At 34.0% G+C, this 21,676-nt stretch overlaps 1 protein-coding gene across 1 annotated transcript; it reads left to right on the plus strand.

The window, feature by feature from the left end:
* Window positions 1–1,653: 1,653 nt before the first annotated feature.
* LOC137838748 (uncharacterized) lies at window positions 1,654–2,067 on the plus strand. The gene has a single exon (XM_068647975.1). It carries the CDS (start codon window positions 1,654–1,656, stop codon window positions 2,065–2,067), a length of 414 nt encoding a protein of 137 aa, XP_068504076.1.
* Window positions 2,068–21,676: the final 19,609 nt, after the last annotated feature.

The raw sequence follows: 21,676 nt of genomic DNA on the forward strand, positions 1-21,676 counted from the left end.
GAAAGAGGTTTCGTTTAAGAGGTCCTTTTTGACCCAAGGGTACATGGCATTGTAATTCATTGCAGTTATATCTAGAACACAACCCAAACACAAACCAGATACGAGCACAATTTAAGGCAAAGAAAATGGATTAAAAGAAAATTCCAGCTCAGACGATGCAATCGGTAAGTTGAGTACGTATTCAGAGATAAAGATTGGTGGAAGGAAAATACTTGGTGTGATGGATGATTGGAAAGAAGAGGTGCGAAGAGAGAACTTTTTAGTGAAACGGAGGTACGTAAAACGCACGAGTACTGAGAAATGAAGGTTGCGTGAAGAGTAAGAAAAGAAATGCATTCTTAACGTTTAAAAGGATAAATGAAATGACAACTCTTTCTGGGCGTATGGTGAGATGTCTCTTCAGCGACGCTTCGGTACCTATGCCTCACCTGTAGAACATGGAAGCTTTGATGATTCAAATCTGTGTTGAAGGGTTGATGCTTTGCTGTTTTGGTTGGAACATAGTTCTAGGATGTTTAGAATTCTTGTACAGATCATTTTTGTCCTATGCACAAAGCTAAATCAATCTATGTTAAAAGAGAAAAAAAAATTCTAAGCAAAGAGAAAAACAATCGGTTGAAATCACGATATAATTGGTTGTTTTACACTTAGCTTGATTGAAGATTTTCAAAACTGTTTTTGACTTGGTTGACTAATTGTCATAACCAATTCAATGGGTGAAAATGACATTTCAACCGGTTGATTGTCACATTGCCTAACAGCTTTTTAAAAACCTGTTAAATTTGTTTTCAGTTGAATTAAAACTTTTTTGGATCATGATTGACTGCTTAGAACGGCTAGTTTTAAAAGCTATAAATATGGTTTCTCTTTGTATTGAAAATAATACAGAAAGTGAGATTGAAATTGTTTTTTGAGAAGAGACTCAAATCAAAGTTTTGTAAGATTGTTAAGTAGTTGTGCATTGGTTCAAGATCTGATCTTAGGAGCTCTGTGATTCCTGAATTACCAGGTGTAATATGTTCCTTTCTGATTCTTGTAATTGTTCTTTTCTAAACTTGTAATAGGTGTGTAAACCTGTAAGGTTAGAGGGTGTTCTGACTAAGGTTGTGTGAAAGGAAAAGAAGGTGAGTGCTCTTGTGGTTTCACGAACACCTTTTTATGGCTTTGAGTGTGAGTAATTTGTGATTGATTGCTAGTGGAAACCCAGTGGTTGTTCTGAGAACTGGATGTAGCTCAGGGTTGAGTGCACCAATATAAATTGGCTCTATAATCTCTTTCTCTCTCTCTCTCTCTCTCCCTCTCTCTCTCTCTCTCTCTCTCTCTCTCTCTCTCTCCCTTTCTCTCTCTCTCTCTCACTTCTTATAAAATGTTTGATTTGATTTTGTATTGTTGTTGCCATAAACAACAGGTTAAAACAAAGTTTCAACCGATTGATATTCTGCAAACAGTTTCAATTATCTTATTTGATTAGCTTCCTTGATTACTTCTTCTCTGATTGTTGTTAAAACTTCATTCTTTTCCAATATTTTCGAAAATCTTTTGACAAACAATTCAATCCCCTCTTGTTTAGGCCATTAATTCTAACAATTGGCATCAAAAGCTAGGTTCTTGAAAAATATTCAAGTTCAGTTTTTTTTTTCTAAAACTACTTTAATGGCTGATAAACTACCTTTTGGAGAAGGTGCTTCTATAAACAGACCACGATTGTTTTGTGGTGTGAATTACCAGTTTTGGAAAGTTAGGATGAAGATTTTTATGCATTCCACAGATAAAGGAATTTGGGAAGCAATTGAAAATGGTCCTTTTATTCCCCAAGTTAAAAATGATGATGTCTTTGTTGATAAGCCTTCATCTGAATGGACTGAGGCTGATAACAAGAAAGCAAAGTTTGATTGGATTACTAAAAATATTATAACCTCTGCTTTGAGTTGTGATGAGTTTTTCAGGGTATCACAATGCACTTCAGCAAAAGAGTTGTGGGACATCCTTGAGGTCATACATGAAGGAACTAATGATGTAAAAAGGGCAAGAAAGCATGCTCTCATCCAAGAGTATGAGTTATTCTGAATGTAGAAAGGGGAGACAATCTCTGATGTGCATAAATGGTTTTCCCACATTGTGAACCACTTAATGAGCCTTGGAAAGAACTTTGACAAGGAGGAGCTGAACATAAAGATCTTGAAGTGTCTTGGTAGGTCTTGGTAGCCAAAGGTCATTGCTATTTCAGAGTCAAAGGATTTAACATCCATGACAACAACTTCCTTGTTTGGTAAGCTAAGGGAGCATGAGCTTGAGATGATTAGGTTGGTTGTCCAAGAAAGTGAGGACAAACACAACAAGTGTATTGCACTTAAAGCTGCCAACCAAAAAAGGAAACAAGACTCTAGTGATAGTGATGAAGACACAATGAGCTTGCTGTCAAGGAAGTTTAGCAAATTTTTGAAAAAGAATAAAGGCCAGTCTTCAAAGATGTACAATCATAAGAAGTTAAATGACTTTAATCTTAACAAATATACTTGTTATGGTTGTGGTGAACAGGGATACATTAAATATGAATGCCCTAACAATGAGAGCAAGGAAAAGGCTGATTTCAAGGAGAAAGGAGAGGAAAAACCAAGAAGGCATATATAGCATGGGATGATAATGAGACATCCTCCTCTAGCTCTTTAGAAGATGAAGAAGCAAATCTATGCTTAAAAGCATCAACATCAAGCAGTGTAAGCTCATCTTCATTAGTCAAAGGTAAGAACTACTACCAATTACTTGAAACATTCAATGAAACACATGAAAAAGATAATAGATTGGCTTTCTTGAACAACCGGTTGAAAGAATTGAACAACTGGCTTGAAAACAGAGTTAAAAAACTAGAAGAGTTGGAAAAATCTAAACTTGATTTTGAAAACCTGGATTTGATTTACAAAAATTATGCTTGCATGTGTGACTCTAGTTTTTGTGAAAACTGTGAATCTCTTGAAAAGAAGGTTCACTACCTTGTGAAAACTGTGGATAGGCTTACAACTGGAAAATCCAACTTTGAGAATGTTCTTACATCTCAAAATTGTGTCTTTGGAAAACAGGTTTAGGATTTTATCCACATAGCAAAAAGAATGGGATTTCAAAACCTCTTTCATCAGTGCAAGAAAATCAACCGATTAAAAGAACGAAACAACCGGTTGTTACATGCTTTTACTGTATGAAGGGAGGTCATTCTATTAGATTCTACAGGTTTCGTAAGTCTCTTGTTCCTAAAGGTATCTTTAAATGGATTCCAAGAAATTTTGATGGTTCTAAAGATAAATCTAACATGGAAGGTTCCAAGTTCTTTAAGGGATCAAATCTTGTGATTTGATAAGCTTTCTTTTGTAGATTTTTGCCTCCACATGAAGGATCTGTAGAATCAGGATCTCATGGATGCAAATAAGCAAGACAATGCCTTGTTCTGAAATTGTGTACTTCTTCATATGTGTACTATAAAGATTGAAGAATAACTCTTTGTTCTTCCTATACTTGAACATTTCATTTTAAATTCAATTATGTATTTCTTCTCTTAAGGTTCTAGATTATTTTGTATTCCTTCTGTTTCTATACAAAACTATGTGCCTTAAAACCTGAATCCTTGTATGTTCAATTTCTGTTAAAAGAATTTGGCTTTTTCAAACTTTTCACTGGTTGCAGAAATTTAACCTATTGTTTATTCGAAACAACCGATTGTTTCAACTCTGTCAACACTGGTCAAATCTGTTTTTAATTCAATGTGCATTGATTTGATTTTCTGTTCAAAGTGACGTTTGTGGTCAACAATGCTTTAATTACAGCCTTGAATACAAATTCTCTCTGCAATAACTACGCTTCAAGGAATATATTATTCTAAACCTTGGAAATTAAATTACCTTTAAGTTTGGTTAAATCAACATGTGTTTTCTATGCTTTTTGTTGGGTCTGACATAACTACTTTATTGTTCTGATTTGATTCCTTTTTCAGTTTGAATTCAACCCACTAAATGCCATCTTTGACTGACTGTTCTGGGTATATATATGTGAGGTTACTTGTTGCACTTAATCACAATAAACAACTTGTTTTTCTTTTTTTTCTCTCTACACTAAATCTGTTATGCAGCTTACTCACATCTCCTCTACCTAAACCATGGCATCAACACTTCCATCCTCTAAGAGAATGAAGTCAAGGGTAGTAAGGAGTGGTGGAAAACTAGAAGGTTGGTTTTCAGGAGAATCAGAATTGATAGAAAAGTACCTACATGAAACCAGTAGGAAAATTATTAACACTCCAAAGCTTGTTTCTTTCACCTGGATGAAACAACAGAATCTTATCATGGTGAAGAGTCTTCTAAAGGAGCAAAGGCTGAAGAGATTCCTTGAGCTTTCTGGAAACATCTATCCAGATTTGGTGAAGGTATTCTACACAAATCTTCAATTCAACGGTGACACTCTCAACTCTCATTTGAAGGGGGAGGATATTGTAATCACCAATGATGTGTAGATTGCTATAACTGGGCTAAAGTATTATGGATTAAGAATCAACAAAGGCAATCTTGGAGTGATAGAAGAGTTCAACAAAAAGCAATTCTACAAGAATTGTCTCAAGAATCCTCTCTCAAAGGTGAGAAATTTTCTATGGGAGGTTTGAAGCTTAATGAAAAGCTCATTGCCTTCATAGTTTATTGGATTGTCACACCAAGGGGGAGCAATCATTCTACTCTTTCTGAAGAAGACTTGTTGTTAATCTACTACATCATGAATAAAGTGAAGCTCAACTGGATTCACATCTTCAAAGACCATATGCAAAAAGCTATAAGGTTAAATGACTTCCATTATCCCTATGCCATTTTGATTTCTAAATTTCTACATTATTTTGAAGTAGATATTGAAGAAGAACTGGCTGAGATTATAAATCCTTCAAGTGAGATCAATAGTGGTTCCCTAAGCAAAATGGGGTTTACCAAGATTGATGGAAGGTGGGTAAGCAAGGATGGTGATCAAGCTGGCTCAAGTGGAACTCATGATGAAGAAACTGAAGTTGCAGCAAACCTATAAGAACCTATTGTTGAGACTCATGAAACTGATCCAAGTACTGATCACATGGGAGATAGGATGACTTCAATGTCTCCTTCTGAGAGGCTCATGGTAAACCGAATGGATAGCTTTGCGGAGAACCAAAGAAATCTTCACGAGCTGTGTGAATCAAGGTTTTCACCATATGGATTCAAAGTTTCAGACCTTGGATGAACAAATTGAAGAGGTTCAAAACCAACTACTTGATCTGCAATATGGAAGGAATGACTGAAGCAAGCCTAAGGCCTTCATTTAAATGTTTGTTTACTTTTCTGAACACTTTTTTTTTCTCTTTTATGCTGTTTTTTGGGCTCCCTACTTGGAAGCTTGTAGCCTTGTACGAGTCGTGCCAAAAATGGGCCATTTTAATCAGTATGTTGTGTTTTAATACACTTGCACATTTATTTGACATGTTGACTGGGTGTTTAATTTTTTCTGAATATGCAGAAATCATGTCTTGCGTTGACGGTGTAAGTCTGTAAATATATTTAAGAAATTGAAGTGACAAGCTGGCAAGAGACAAAAGGGATTGATCGAGTTTATAGGTGCAGGAATGTCTGCACCTATTGTTGACCTAATGCCCCCGGCCAGTAATGAACACCCGGTTAATTCGAAGAAGAGGGGTCGCTCAGCAAAAATGCCTCAATCCCAGACTCGGACACGAGTGGGGTCATCTCCGTCTTCCCCTTCGGTGCTAGACGGGAGTCTTCAACTCGCTCGGGGGGGTTCAGATTGCTTTCACACCGGAGGAGTAGAGCATAATGGTTGCGATATCCACAACTAACTTAGTCCCAGGGCTAGTGGAGATGCTCATCCGATTGCTTATGATAAGCTGGACTTTGGGAGACGAGCTGGAGAGGAACTCGACCACTGTGGTGGCTAAGTTAAAAGCAGAACTTGACGAGTCCTCCAACTCGTTAAAGGCGAATAGGTTTATCTGGCATAACATGCAGCCTGCACATGTCAAGTGCAGGCCGGGGCGGGCAAGCCCGCATAACCTGCACATTTTAAAAATTTATAAATTTCTTTCTACACCCCATAATTTCTTCTTACATCCTTATAATCTCAAAATTTATAAAAGTATACATTCCAAATTTTATAATCTGGAATACAAATTTCTATTCTGGATTGTGAAATTTGGAATATTGTACAATTCCGAACACGAGTTTTGTCTTCTAGATTCTGTAACCCGGAAAGTCTCTAAATTCCACATTTTTCAAAATTGAAGAAAAAACATTCACTGGAAAATGCCAAAGGGTAATTTGAGTATTTTTTGAAATATGAGATGCATGAAGAAAGGCATGGAGGTACAGGAAAAAACTACCATCAATCCCTAATTCATAACACCTTCACGAAATTTAATATTTGTTTTTTAATATTTAATAGTGTTTTTTTTTTTCTTTTTGAAGTGGATAGATTATTTAGGTTTCAATATTCATCAAATGATAAAAACAGTAGTCAGACCTTAGTCTTTTTTATAATAAAATTTAAATATAATATTATTTTATATATGGATATTATTTTTCAAATTAGAATAGTAATTATGTGCCTACGTATATTATACTTTTAAAAAGTGTATATATTTAATAAAATATTTTATAAGTCAATTTATTAATACGATTGAAATTCAAATTTTATTGAAAATCAGAACATCTTATTATGCATGTGTGGCGAGAATAATACTATAAGACTATGAATTTTGGTTTAGTGATTAGAGGATCTCTCAATTAGTGTCTTGGATTCAAATTCAAATCCCACCTGGAACAAAATTGGTAATGTTATATTTAATAGCTTTAATATAATAATATAATATTTAATGATAAATAATATTTTTAAAATATTAATATTAATAATTACTGACAAAAAATTCTGTTGGTTTGAATTTTTGTCAGTCACTTTTTCATGGTAATGCGAGTTTATGGACTAATTTTCGGTCTTATGAATTTTGATAATATACTTTGTAGTGTCTAACTATATTGTTTAAAGTAAAAGTTCGCGTAATGGGATTCTACTTATTTATTTTCTCTTTTTTCCGTGAAGGACCTATTATGAGGAGGAAATGAGATGCATGTTTTTCCTTTTCGCTACTTTTACGGAAGAAGGGATGACCAAAAAAGTTCAATAATTAATCAGAATGATATTAATTAATTAATAAAAATAACACTTTTTTTTATCACAAATCTTTTATCTGTATGTGTAGCACCAGGGTTATAAAAACCTACAAAACTTTGAATGAGGTAATGGTTATCACATGACGTTCAATGATGAATGTCAAAAAAAGTAAGAGACATAGGGCTAAATTTTGAAAACAACCAACCATAGGGATAAAATATGAATATAGGTTACTGAGCTAAAAAAGCTCTCGCAATGTTTGTAACAGCACCGACATTGTAAGAACATAAACCTAAGTCTAAAAAGAATGTAGATAAGGAACCTTTTCATTGCATAGGTATGATGATTACTTGGTAAAATTATGTAATAATGAACTCAAACCCAACTTTGAGACATAGAGCCGACACAACTTCAGATTGATGCTGACAAACTACGTTTCTTGTGGCATATGCTACTGAACATTATACTAGATATATATGTTATGATGGTTACCCTTCCTCTAAAGTAATTGTTGTATTTTGTGTGTTTTTTTAAGAATCGGTTTTGTCTAATAGCCAAACAACGTTTTTCTTTGAAAGTAGACAAAATGGATAAGGAAAACCTAACAAATTGTACACCAACTGTTGTGTATGCAATTGAATCACATGTTGCAAACAAAATTAGTTTCTGATACAAAATTAGTTTATGACCTAATAGAGTACAGGAAACCGTGAAAGACAGAAAGTATCACATAAATATAAATGATTGATATATAGTAAATAAGTATCTAGCCTTAGTATCAACCATATACTTAACGTCGATTTTACTAACTTGGTTTTGCAATTATAACAAAGCCTAGATGCTTGGTTTAAGTTTGTAACCATTTAGAAAGACAAGAAATTAGATCAATGAATACAGGTGATTATAACAAAGACTTAGGTTCCATCCACTTGAGATGAGGTAAATACAAATTATCTGTGTAGATATTGCTTCATGTTCAATGACACGATGCTCAATTGGTGTATTCTACAATTGTAGCCTTATTGTAATGCAGCAGCCACAGCATATGATGTGATATGCAACTTCAAAACACTTGATATATTCTTCAAAATATTAGTTGAACCCTTTTTTTTAGTAAATAGAGTAGAACAAGCAATCCAAGTCATATACAAAAGAATATGTAAAAAATATAAAAATATAAAATCTACTTAAAGAAACCCTTCAACTATAAGATGATCATTTAAATATAAATCCTCACAACAAAACTCATCTTTCCTAATATAAAAAATTGTTCTCAACTTGAATATATTGTATAAAAACCCCACTACCTAACCCAAGAAGGCATGTAAAAAATCAACTAGATTAGCAACAAAAGGTGTCTAGAGTTGTTGGAGTCTTCTAGTCCCTTTCGCTTACACAAAAGGAACATAACCACCAATGCCATTTCCAAACTAGATAAACAAAACCCCAAAAATCCAGACTGTATTTCCCACAAGAATACTCAAATTATAAAGAACCAAGTCTAAGTGAATTATATATTTGTTAGATTTTAAATATTTACAAAATTTAAAGCTAACTCAAACTTTATCAAATCGGCTTATAATGTCAAATATTATGTAAATGATATTTTTATATATTTATTCAGCGCATGCCTACTGTTTATTTACAATCAAATTGGAGAGATATACTCCATATATTATGTCTATCTATCAACACCAAACTATTGTCTTATTTTTATCACGTATATTATACATTTATATATTTTCAATATACATCTATATGGAAAATATAATAATTTCAATATCCCCCTCAAGTTGGTGACTAAATATCATGCACTCCCAACTTGTTTCGCAAAGTCACGAACTGATCTTTCTCAAGAGGCTTATTAAATATATCTTCTAACTCTCAATGTGAAGAGACAGGTGATGGACCTTGCAACTTTTCCCGTATGATGTGACAGTCTATCTCAATATGTTTCATACGTTCATGAAATACAGGATTTGGTGCAATATGGAGTGTCGCTTTGTTATCACAATTCAAAGGCGTAGGCAAGCTAATTGGAACCTTACGGTCTCGCAGTATATAACATAACCATGTTAGCTCTAGACAAGCATTTTCCATGGCCCGATATTCTTCATCGGTAGATGACCTTAACACGTTGGTTTGTTTCTTAGACTTCCTGGATACCAATGAATTTCCCAAGAAAATGCAATAGTCACCGACTGATCTTCGAGTAATATGACATCCTCCCCAATTTGAACCGCAATAGGCTTTCATCTTAAGATCATCATCAGAGGGAAGTAATATATGCTCCCTTCCACTTGTTTCAGAACCAATTTCAGAACACTTGTTTAAATCCGTATAAGGACTTATGAAACCGACAAACCAGATTTTCCCCCTATTGGCAAAATTCGAGAGGAAGCTCCATGTAAACAATTTCATGAAAGTAAGCGTGTAAAAATGAATTTTGTACGCAAGTTGGTGGGTGAACTAGTTTCTAGCAACTGCAACGGTGAAAAGACAACGTAATGTCGTGAGTTTAGAAGTAGGAGAAAAATTCCCATATAGTTAATCCCATCCAGTTGTGTGTAGCCTTTGGCAACTAAGTGCGTCTTATATCGTTTGATGCTCCCATTAGACCTATGTTTTATTTTATAAATTCATCGATATCCTATGGGTTTGTGGCCAACTGGTAATGAAACAATGCTCCAGATGTTGTTTTCTGTCAATGCTGATAATTCAGCTGCCATGGCTTCCTTCCAGTGGGGAAAAAGAATGGCTTGATCATATGAAGAAGGCTCTCTATGTGTAGAAATGTTATATAAAAAGTTGCAGTGAGCGAAAGATAAGTTGGAATAAGAAATAAAATGAAAAAGTGGGTATGGTGTACCTGAGAGAGAACCTTGGCTAGGAGTAGACTGCTTGGCGCGAGGTGGCAGCAAGTAATCTTTATGCCATGCAGGAGGATGCTTGAGACATGTAGAATGTCAAAGTGGTTGTGTAGAAATATTGGTAGATGAATTAGGCACATGAGATTTTGTGGTCATAGGTTCGGGAATAGGCTCAATGGGTGAAATGAACTCAATGGGTATGGGTTCGGTAATGAGCTCACTGGGTGAAGTTGGTGAAGCCGATTGTGAGTTCGGTAGTGTGGTAGAAAATGTAGAATTTTGATGGTCTTAGTCAAGGACCAAATTTAGTAGGATAGAAGGGTGTGAGGGTGATGTTGTTTCATGAAAAAGGGAAAATGGTTTTGTGAAACCACGTCCCTATTGATAAAAATACTGTTTTTCAAGATCATATAATTTGTAGCCTTTATGATTAGGTGGATATCCAATAAAGACGCATTGTTGAGCGCAAAGATCAAATTTGTATTTGGGATGATTCTCTGTTGCATAACATAGGCTGCCGAAAATACGTAACTCTATAACAGATGGAACTTGGTTGTATAATAGTTGAAAGAGTGTTTTATCTGACAGAATGGAGGAAGGTAAGTGGTTAAGGAGGTAAACCGTGGTTAAAACACTATCTCTCCAAAAAGGAATAGGTAAATTAGACTGATAAAGAAGAGATCGCGCAATTGTGAGGATATGATAGTGTTTGCGCTCAACCACCCTATTTTATTGGGGGGGGGGGTATAGACACATGTACGTTGGCATTCAATGTTGCTATCAAGAAAAAAATTGATGCATGGAAATAAATTTCGTACCATTATCTGGTCAGACGACTTTAACACGGATGCAGAATTTTGTATATGCAAATGTGATGAAAGATTATAGTAGACGTTGAGTATGTGATTTCTGTTGCATCAAAAGAACCCAAGTGCATCTAGTTAAATCATTGACGATGGTTAAAAAAATTGTGCATTTGAATAAGTAGGTGATTTTTGACACCCTTAATATCGAAATGTAACAGGTCAAATGGATGTTGTGTATTTATTGCTCAGGAAGTAAAAGTGATACAACCCAAGTAGCTATAAAAATGACCAAGGAAGAAAAAGACAAAGCACATGATGAACAGTTTTCTCAGCGAACAATTCATAACCCTACCAAGGATCAGATGGACCTCACCAAAGGAGCTGAGTATAAACTAGCACACCAACTATTCTTCCTTTTGGTCTTCTTATAAGATACAAATATGTTGTAAATAATTTGGTCTCTCTTTAGGGGTCTAAATAACAAAGATATGATAGAATAAGATTCTTTTAGCATAATAGAGGGTGTAGTTAGCATTTTAACTTGTTCCTAGCCCTTTAGAAAGGGATTTTGACATAGTTTCTAGAAGGATAAGGCTAGGATACGGGTTTGACTAGGGCTGCCCCTCTTTTAATGTTTCCCATCCTACCCTTCATGCTTGTTCTCCAAGGCTCTTTCACCTATAAATAGGAAGTCTACCTTATTGTATTTTAGAAGTTGAATTTGAATGAAGCAAAGAAACTCTGGACAAATTGTGTGAGCTCTTAGTGAGGTTTATGTCCTCTTAGGTTTGAGGTCTTATCTTGAGTGATTTGGGAAGTCCTCAAGTGGCGACCAACACACTCATCTTAGAGCACATCACACTCCAAGTGGCATGATATTTCTCACCCACCACCATAAGTTTTCTCATTCCATTTCCTTCTATTTCTCCATTCCATTTATGTTTTTGTCTCTTACTTTTCTTATTTGTTGCTCTTGGGTTTCACTCATATTTATGAGTATGGTGCATCATTTGGGAGGCCATGACCACCATTGATGTTTACCTTGAGCCCATTTCAATTCCGCAATTGCATCGCATCCTCACTCTTTCTTGTTTTTCATCTTTGCCTCTGTGAAGTGAACCTTCACACTTACTTAACCACTTGGTTAAGTTTGTGTCCAATGGGAATCTTCATTAGGTCCTCACCACTAATTGCTAAAATCTTAATCCTAAGTAAAGCGTCACATCTAAAAATGTCTAAATCTAAAAATCAACTCACATAAAAAAGGCAGTCTTGCTTGTTTAGCAATGGGACAAATAATGCAGTTATTATTAGTAGACGTATTGAAACAAAATATTAAGGATGCCAATTTTAAATGGGATGAAGAAGGATGACCAAATCTCATATGCTATAGATTCGTGTTGCTGGAAACTTGAAAAGAATCAAGCAATTTTTTGAAAGGTTTCATGTAATAAAGACCACCTCATTTTTCACCTGAGTCAATTATCCTCCCCGTAGCCAGATCCTACAGGATACAACCATTTGGAAGTAAGACAACACAACAATTTAGAGCTTTAGTGAGTTTACTTGTTGAAATAAGATTTGTTGTTGTTGTGTCTCTTCTTGTATAATTAATGAATATGTATTTCGAATGTTAGGCAAGGGAGACATCATCAAAATATTAGATCGGACACCTTTATAGGTGTGATTGAGACCTATAAGAAATTGCATTAAACAATCTTCTTCCTTCTCGTCAATATTGTGTGCTTTCATTTGATTACAAGGCGAGGATGAGCGATATGTGTCTAACTTGTCCCAAAGGCTCTTGATTTTTATGTAATATACGACAAACATCGTGCCTTGAGTAATTGTTGCAATAACTTTCTGTATATGAAAAACTGCAAGCGTGTTCTTTTGTGAGAAATGATCTTTCAAATCTTGCCAAACCTGATGTGCTGATTTCGCGTGTATGATGCCTTTAGCCAAATCTACTTCAACAAAAAAATTTAACCATGAAAGAATCATGCTATTGCGTTGATTCCATATAGCGTATTTTGTTGGCTACTTGGTCTCTGAAGGAGCACTGATTGTGCATCAATGAACCCTATTTTGTTCTTGGTTATGAGAGCATGAGTCATTGATTTGCTCCACGTTGGATAGTTTGAGTCATTCAATTTCTCTGGGACAAGTAGGTGTCTGGGTTGATCTGAATGATGTACATAGTATGGATTTGATGTATCAATAACTGCGTCTTTGAAGTTTTCGGCGGACATGGTTGTCGAGGAAAAAAAGGGCGAAAGAAAATTTTGTAGAGTCACCAAAAACGGTTCTCTAATACAATGTCAAATATCATGGAAATGATATTTCTATATTCGTTCAACACATGCCTACTATTTATATACAATTAGATTGGAGAGATATGTTCAATATAATTCACTATTCATTTTAGGCCTATCTATTAGCAATTATACCAAATTATTGCTTTACTTTTACCACATATGCACTTTTTATATACCATAATAGGTGTCTGATAAGACCAACAAACACTCACTAGGATATACTTTAAATGACCCTGATACCATATTAAAAAATGAATTTTAAGCCTAACTCAATCTTATAAATCCAACTTATAAGGTGAATATTGCACCCACTAATCAATATGTGATCTCTAATATATATATTTCAATGCAACAACACGTTATTAAAATGTATGTCGGCCACTCGAATATCATCAGATTCATAAGGTTTTCACGGGATAAATATTATATGAATTCTCTAACTATTAATTTTATGTGCAATCTCACTTTCACTTTGATATTTGTTGTCTTTCTTTTTCTTTTTATCACGTCACATATATTAGATCTGTCACTTTCTTTCTTATATGAGATATGTCACTTTCTTTCTTCGTTTTTCCTTTCTTATATCGCTTTTTCTTTTCAACTCGATTCATTCCATTTTAGGTTGAACGAGTATCATTACTTTTAACTAAATGTATGGTCAGCTTCATGAAAAGAGACATGGACATCCGCGAGTTTTTTTGCATATGAACAGTTTGCATGGTTTTGTATTATAATAATTGGCGAAAGTATTGATAGCAAACTAACTACAAAAGGTTCGCCATAACCTCGTCCTTCGTGTTTAACTACATTGTTTGGAAGTTTTTGTATGAATTTGAATTTGAAATCAACTTGCACCAGCTTTACTATTGAGATGAATGATTGATTTTGGAGGGTTTCTTTTGCCATTGGTTACTATTTCTAGAACCTTTTCACTTCCTAGCATTAGTCTGAAATAGGTAAATCAGGTCATAACTAAATTATAATATTTAATGTTATATAAAAAAAAGTTTTAATTATATATTAACTATAAACTTTGGTATAATGATAATAAATCTTTAATCCAATAGCGATGTAACATAACACATGTGTTCACTTTGAAAGTCGGTGTTCTGTTACAGTTTTGTTATGAAAAGGTACCTCGACTCCTGAACGATGTCAGACTATATTGACACACGGAAACATTATCTTTAATGAAAAAAAAAACATACTCTGAAGTAATCAAAATTTAGGGCACTAATTAAGAGTTTGTTTGATAGCCAAAATAATTCAGTCAGGATGTGATTAAGTTATCTTATCCTATTTTCATCTAATGCTTATTAAAGTATGGAATATACCAAATTCATATACAATCATATATAAAATAAAAACATATAAAAACAAGATGTTTAAATTATATTTATCTACTAAACAAATAAATACCAGATCATCGTGTTTACTAACAAAACAAGAATCTAGAAAGACCAAAGAAATACATATTATGTAATTCCACTACACAATCTTTAACACATCAGTACAATTTCCCTCTGACAGAACTTGTTTACCTCAAATTTTGACCAAGGACAATGTGACCAAATGAGCTCCTCTGCTACAAGTATAATATGACAGCAATTTCTAGCAACCTTGAATACCCACACTGACAGTGTTTATAATTTCATGCACAATGTCATTTGCCTCGCTTTTCAACACCACTTTCTCTGCTACAAAATTCTGAGGCTACTGAGTTTTCTTTTTAAAATTTCTATTGCTTTCATTTTACCTTACGTACATGTTTTTTCATCAACAATAAAGATTTTAATAATCGAGAGTCTAAATCCTAACCTAAACCCTAAACTTTTCACTTACATATATCGATTTCGAAATGGATCTCCGTGACTAAAGGCCAAAGAAATTGTGATGAAAGTGACCCCTCTACTACTCTGCTACACGTAATAATAAAATGACAGCAATTTCCATATCCTATTTGTTATCCGTCCTTAATTTAATTTAATGAGCTGAGTATCACCAGTGAATTTTGATAATTATCTATTAAATATATCACTAGTGAAAAAAAAACTCATTTACAATATTAAATACATATTGCTTTTACAGTCACACTTGGTTTATTAAAATTCAGTGATATTTTTTAAATTAAAACGAGTATAAAATGGCGGCTCAAAGTGATTGGGTCTAAAATGACGATTTTACCTATGAATCACTATTGTAGACTCGTTTTACTATCCTAATTTGAAGCGCGTCACTTACGCTTTCGTTTTTCGTTTTATCTTTTCGCAAACTTACTCTCTTACTCTCTGGTTCTTCATCTCCATTGAGACATTCTCCATATTGTAAGTTCTTCCTCCTTTACATTCACTCCTTGCATTCTCCATTACTTATTATTTCGTCTTTCTTTTATTGGTTTCATTGGTGAAGGTTTTCATTGCCGCTACCACTATAGTTTCATTACTGAACTTCCTCCTTCGTTTTGTGCTCTTTTCTCTGCTGCCACCACTGTTTCGTTGTTTCGTTGTCGCTTCCCGCCGTCGCTACTGCCCTGCACCACCGGTTTTGCCCTTCATGCACACAAGCTTGGTTGGTGTTTTTTAATTTTTTTAGTATTATTAATTTGTATATTTAGTATTTATTATAATTTGTATTTATTATTAATTTATATTATAATTGTTAGATTATAATAGAATTATTAACTTGTTACATGGTAATTAGAGTAATATTATTTAGTATTTGTAATTAATTTAATGATTTTTAATTGGATTTTGTAATTAGATTATATATCATTTATTGATTTTTAACTGATATTCTTTATTATGTATAATTATATGTGATTAAATTTGTTAATTTTATATTGCATGTATATTTATAATTCTTGGATACGTGTTGGTATTGAGTCTGGGGGTATTTGACCCTCGGCAATTGTTTCCTGTATGAAAGACCCTTAGTTTTCCTGTTTGAGATTTAATACTACTCCTCCAATTGTATTTTTTTTTAAACATTTTATAAAAAACATAGGAGGTTGTAGTGATAGTAATTCTATTGAGTCTTTAATTTTCCAGGTGGACAGTTTGAGAAGATCAATAATTTTTTATTAGTTTGGTAGTACGTAACTTGTAATTGACATGTCATATATTTTACGTAATTTTGGTTCATAACATTTTGTGTTGTTCTTCAGGTGCATATTTGATTGTGGAGATTTTGTGTCACCACTTTCTTTTTGTGTCACCAGAAGACCAATGCGAAATGTTGTTGAAATTTTGTTAAATATAAGGAATGCTAATTAAATTTATGTACTACTAAACTATAATAAAAGTTAATCTTCTTGAATGAGATAGGTTTATACCTATAATAAAAACGTGAGATTTGACACGCATTAGTGAACATCTTAATGACCATTACAAAACATAAGTGATGAGTATGAAAGAGGACTAGAAGAATTTATACAATTTTCACAACAACGCCAACAATAGTGGTCATGATGGAGTAAACTTTAGGTGTCTGTGCGTTAATTATTTGAACGGAAGGAGATTGGATATTAAAAAAATCAAGGAGCACCTTCTACGTGATGGGATTCTACGGTCTTATACAACATGGACATGTTATGGTAAATTATTAAATTTACCAAGGATTTTCGTATCCGAAGAAAATGTTCAGTCCACCATGGATGATGCAGTACATGTTGAAGTACATGATGATCGATTGGAGGACATGCTTCGTTATGTTGTAGCTGAGTCTTTTGCAGAAGCGCATGGATATGGAAGTATGTCAAGCGGTACAAAGACTCCATTGTATCCTAGATCAACTAACTTCGCACGGTTGTCGGTGGTGTTAAGATTGATGAATTTAAATGCAATAAATGAATGGACTGATAAAAGCTTCATGAAATTTCTTTAGTTGTTGAAGGATATGCTTCCAGCACCAGTACAAAAAGGTAGATTAACGACGGTTAAAATCAACATTAAAAGACGGTTCCGGAACTGTCGTTATTACAGACGTCGTTAAAAAGGTATGGTTTTTAACGACGGTTCCTAGAACCGTCGTTAAAACTCCGACTTATAACGACGGTTCCTAGAACCGTCGTTAAAACTCTGACTTATAACGACGGTTCCCACAACCGTCGTTAAAAAATTTAAAAAATTTAAGTCACGGTTCCTCTTAAAATTTAAGTCACGTTTAAAGACGGAGGAACCGTCGTTATAAATGTGACTTTTAAAGACGGTTCCCAGAGGAACCGTCGTTATATGTATATATTAAAAAAAATTAAAAAAATCTCAAATAATAACCTGTTTAAAGTTTTCAATTCTAGAAAATAAAAACATTTCAAATCATAATTTAAATATAAAAATTAAATACAACAAATTATAACATAATACAAAAAAAAGTTTGGTAATATATGAAAAAATTTGTCATTGTAATGATTTATCTATACTAGAGTGTTATACATGGTTACAAAATACTTTGACCATGTTGTTCTCACATACTCCAATGCTTCTAAATCTAGCGGGTGTTGGTCGTTGAAGAACTGTGACATTTGAAATATTTTGAATTAGTGCATGAATAATAAATCTCAAATTTTAAAGTGTTTATTGTATTGAGTTATTACCTTATCCCAACCTTTCTTAATTTCAACTTGCAAAATAGTCAACATCCACTGCATAACATAATAACCGCACTCATAATTTTCAGGTTGCCTGTTGGACTGCATGTGAAAATAAATGTATTAAATGAATGAGTGAAACACATTAAATTAAGTAAACAAATATACTTTAAATACCTTAAGGTACATCCAAGTGAGTTTTTGTGCGTTTGAAGTTCTCCTCCCACACAACATATTATATCCAGAGTAAGCACTAAAATAATAAGATTTCATATTAGAATACATAACATTATATAATATATAAGTAATAATAAATGTTCAATGAAACTGTCGTACCTATCTATAATGTTTTTAAAATAGGCAGGAGGATTTTTATGCAAGGAGCAAAACCATGCAGCGGTATGATCTTGAACAAATATGATCAATAGTTGCCAATGACGCCTGTATAACAAATCAGTTAATTAGTTTTTCTTATTTCAATAATTTATTAAAACATATTTAATAAATAAGAACTTACTCATGGATGTACGAAGCAAAATAAATGTGTTTTCCACCATTCTTTAAGGCAGTAGTGATGTATGTTTGTGTTTCCGACTTCTTGTTTCCAATTGATTGAGTGATTTGAGGGTCTAAAAACCCATATATATTGTGTTTCCCCTCATCAAAGCATAATCTAGAAAGATACCTAAATTTCAATAAGTTAGTACTAATATATTTAATAAATCAAAAGTATAAAGATTTTAAAATTTGAACTTACATCATCCATAATTGCAGAACTGTTATGTTAATCTCTTGATCTCCGGATGCAAGGTCCAACAAATCAGACATGTGAACGTACAACGGTAGATTACTATGCCTTCCAAAAACATTGGCATCCCATGGAACCTCTAAGACGGTTGTATCTAAAGCTGTAGCAACTTCCACCAATGCCGCCAGAGGATCATCAATGGAGACTATTTTCTTCTTTCCCAGAGGCAGATTTGTCTTAGGTTCCTGCTACTCATCAAAACAAAAAAAATACTTAAATTAGTTAGAATGTAATATATCTGATATATAATTCTATTAGTACTAGTGCAAATATATATCATAGAGTCTATAGGTCTGACGAGATGTCTAGGCCAGGCAACGAAAGTATGTAATGCCACTGCCACAATTGTCACCTCTGATGTCGGCACAGGAACTGCAAGATCACCATAAAGGACCTTCTCCACCGTGACCTTCATGAAATTAGAAGGAAGAGGCACATTGTGTAACATTGTGACCACTTCATAACACTTACCCAAGGCAACGAATCGGGTCAAAGAATTACACTCTGTTGGGTTTAATAGTGCCAAAGTTCAAGAGGGGGGGTGAATTGACCTTTTAAAACATTCTCGCAGAAACAGTGTTTAACACAGTTTTACAAAAAATAAATCGATTTATGTGAAAATGAACAGATTTATTTCAGCACTGTTTTTGTTTGAAAAGCTTTTAATTCAGCAGGGTTAATCACAAGATTATGCAGTGAGAATTTCCAGCAGCACACACACAAATATCAGATTTGAAAAACAGTGAAACACAAAACAGCAAGCTTTAATTTCAAGCAAGTGATTAAGGTTCAACTGATAGCATGCTAATTAATTGGTGACCTTTGCAAACAAGCTGTTCCAGTGGCTTTTAACAGACTATGAGTGTTCTTCTTGATGTCAAGCAATTTTCCAGAAATTAAGAACAATGAATCACTGAACAGCAAGCTTCAACTTTAAGCAATTTGTTTAAGGTTCAATTAATAGCATTGACAGTTTCTTGAGCAGCCTATCACAGTCAATCTGTTCCAATGGTTTTTAGCAGATTATATATGTTCTTATCATATTCAAACACCTTTTTCAGAAATCAAGAACAGTATGCACAGTGCCCAGAAAGAACAGATTTATTTTCAATTGAACAGATTTATTTCTTTGCTGTTTTATCAATTATGCAGAAACGAAATTGCAGAGAGTGAAAGAGAATGAACACAAGCAATTATACTGGTTCACTCAACTGAGCTACATCCAGTCTTCACCAACAACAGGTGGAAATCACTAACACACAGTACAACCAAGTACAATTCCCACTGTTCTTGAAACCTACAAGAACTTAGGTACTCTTGCTGAAAAAACCTATTTCAGCATACACACACACCCACTCTTCAAGAACACCTATCAAGAAGAGTGTTCAACCAAACTATTACAAGAAAGAGATGTGAAACGACTACACCTGATTGAGGATACACAGATTTGCCTTAAACCAGTAGGCAAAGTTGCTAGAACAGTAGCAGCACCTCACACCAAGCTTTTGGAACCAAACCAAGAACAAGCACTTTGTGATTTTCGAAATCTTTGAAGAACAAATGCTAATCCTTTGTAAACACTTAACTCTCTGCTGTCAAAACTTGTTTTTGCAAATGTATGAATTGTTATTAATCTCATAAACAAGTTTGCATTTTATAGAAAGCCAACTTATAACAGATTTTTGAAAAACAGTTAAGGCTGTTATAAAATGAACAGATTGAAAATAAAATGAACAGATTTATTTTCAAAAGCAGTTAGAGAATTTGTTAAGTGAGGAGACTTAGTCAACCATTCTGGTGCTGAGATAAAACTGAAAAACTTTTAAGCTTGACATGGCACCAGAGACAAAAAAGAATCTATTCATTTACAGATGAACAAATTTATTTTTCAAAACGAAAACAGAGAAAGTTTAACAATTTAAAACTCAGTCGTTTTGAAAAGAAGAAGACTTAGTCAAAATACCTGATGCACAAAATCTAATTTTTACAAGACTTAGCTAAAGCATCAGTAAAAAAATGAATCTGTTTATTTAGAAAAGAACAGATTTATTTTTATGCAGTAAACGTGTTTTGGTGTAAAACATGTGAAAAACAGTTTAAGAAAACTTATGCTTGTTCTTATCACATGGCCAGTGGTTATGAGGTGAGTTACTCAGCAAAAAGCCACTCTTAGACAACCTCTAAGCACTACCTAAGACATACTTAAAGCAAAGAAAAATTACATGAGAAGTACATAAAAGTCTTCATCAAACACTGCATATATGTCTTCATCAAACACAATGTTGAAGGGGCAGCAACCATCTTCAACAATCTCCCCCTGTTTGATGGAGAAAAATCCCCATAGCTAACCTCATAGCTTTGTTGGTTTAAGTACCTGCACTGCACCAGATTTTAAACCAGAAAAAAACAGCAACATTGCATAACATGCAGAATTGGTTTAAAAAAGCAGAATTAACTCCCTGTTTCAGCTAGCTTCACCTAGCATGGTGAGCTATTTTTCTCCCCCTTTGGATTCATCAAACAGCATATAAGCATAGGGAATAAAGGAATATAAAGCAGAAACCATAATCATAATAGTTCAGAAACAGAAAACCAAATTGTTCAGCATTACAGAAACTTGAAAACTGATAAAGAAAGCATTAAAAGCAGAAAAACTACTGATCCTTGTAGTAAAGCTCTGCAAGTTGTGCCTGAACCCCTTCAATCTGATTATCAAGGTGTTGGAACCTTGCATGAGTAGTCTCAAAGTGTGCCCTTTGTTCTGCAGACATGACATCAAGACGATACAACACTTGCCTCTCAAACATAAACATTGGTTCTCCACGGTATTCTGGACCTTGATAGGCAACTATGGCATTTGCAGCAACTTCCTCATGTTCAGATTGGGCAGCAGGTGAGTCATCATCCATAGCAACAGCTTCATCCTCATCCTCATGTTCTGCTTGAGGGTCCTTCTCCTTGAGAACCACCCACTTGTTTTCAATTTTGTGAAACCCCATTTTGGTGAGAGTTGAAGTATCAATCTCACTTACAGCTTTGATAGGGTCATTTCTCTCATTTGTAACACCAACACCAAAGTAATCAATTAATTTGGAAATAAGAATAGC

The sequence above is a fragment of the Phaseolus vulgaris genome, chromosome 4 (assembly GCF_000499845.2).
Source record: "Phaseolus vulgaris cultivar G19833 chromosome 4, P. vulgaris v2.0, whole genome shotgun sequence".
In the NCBI taxonomy this organism is placed as follows: domain Eukaryota; kingdom Viridiplantae; phylum Streptophyta; class Magnoliopsida; order Fabales; family Fabaceae; genus Phaseolus; species Phaseolus vulgaris.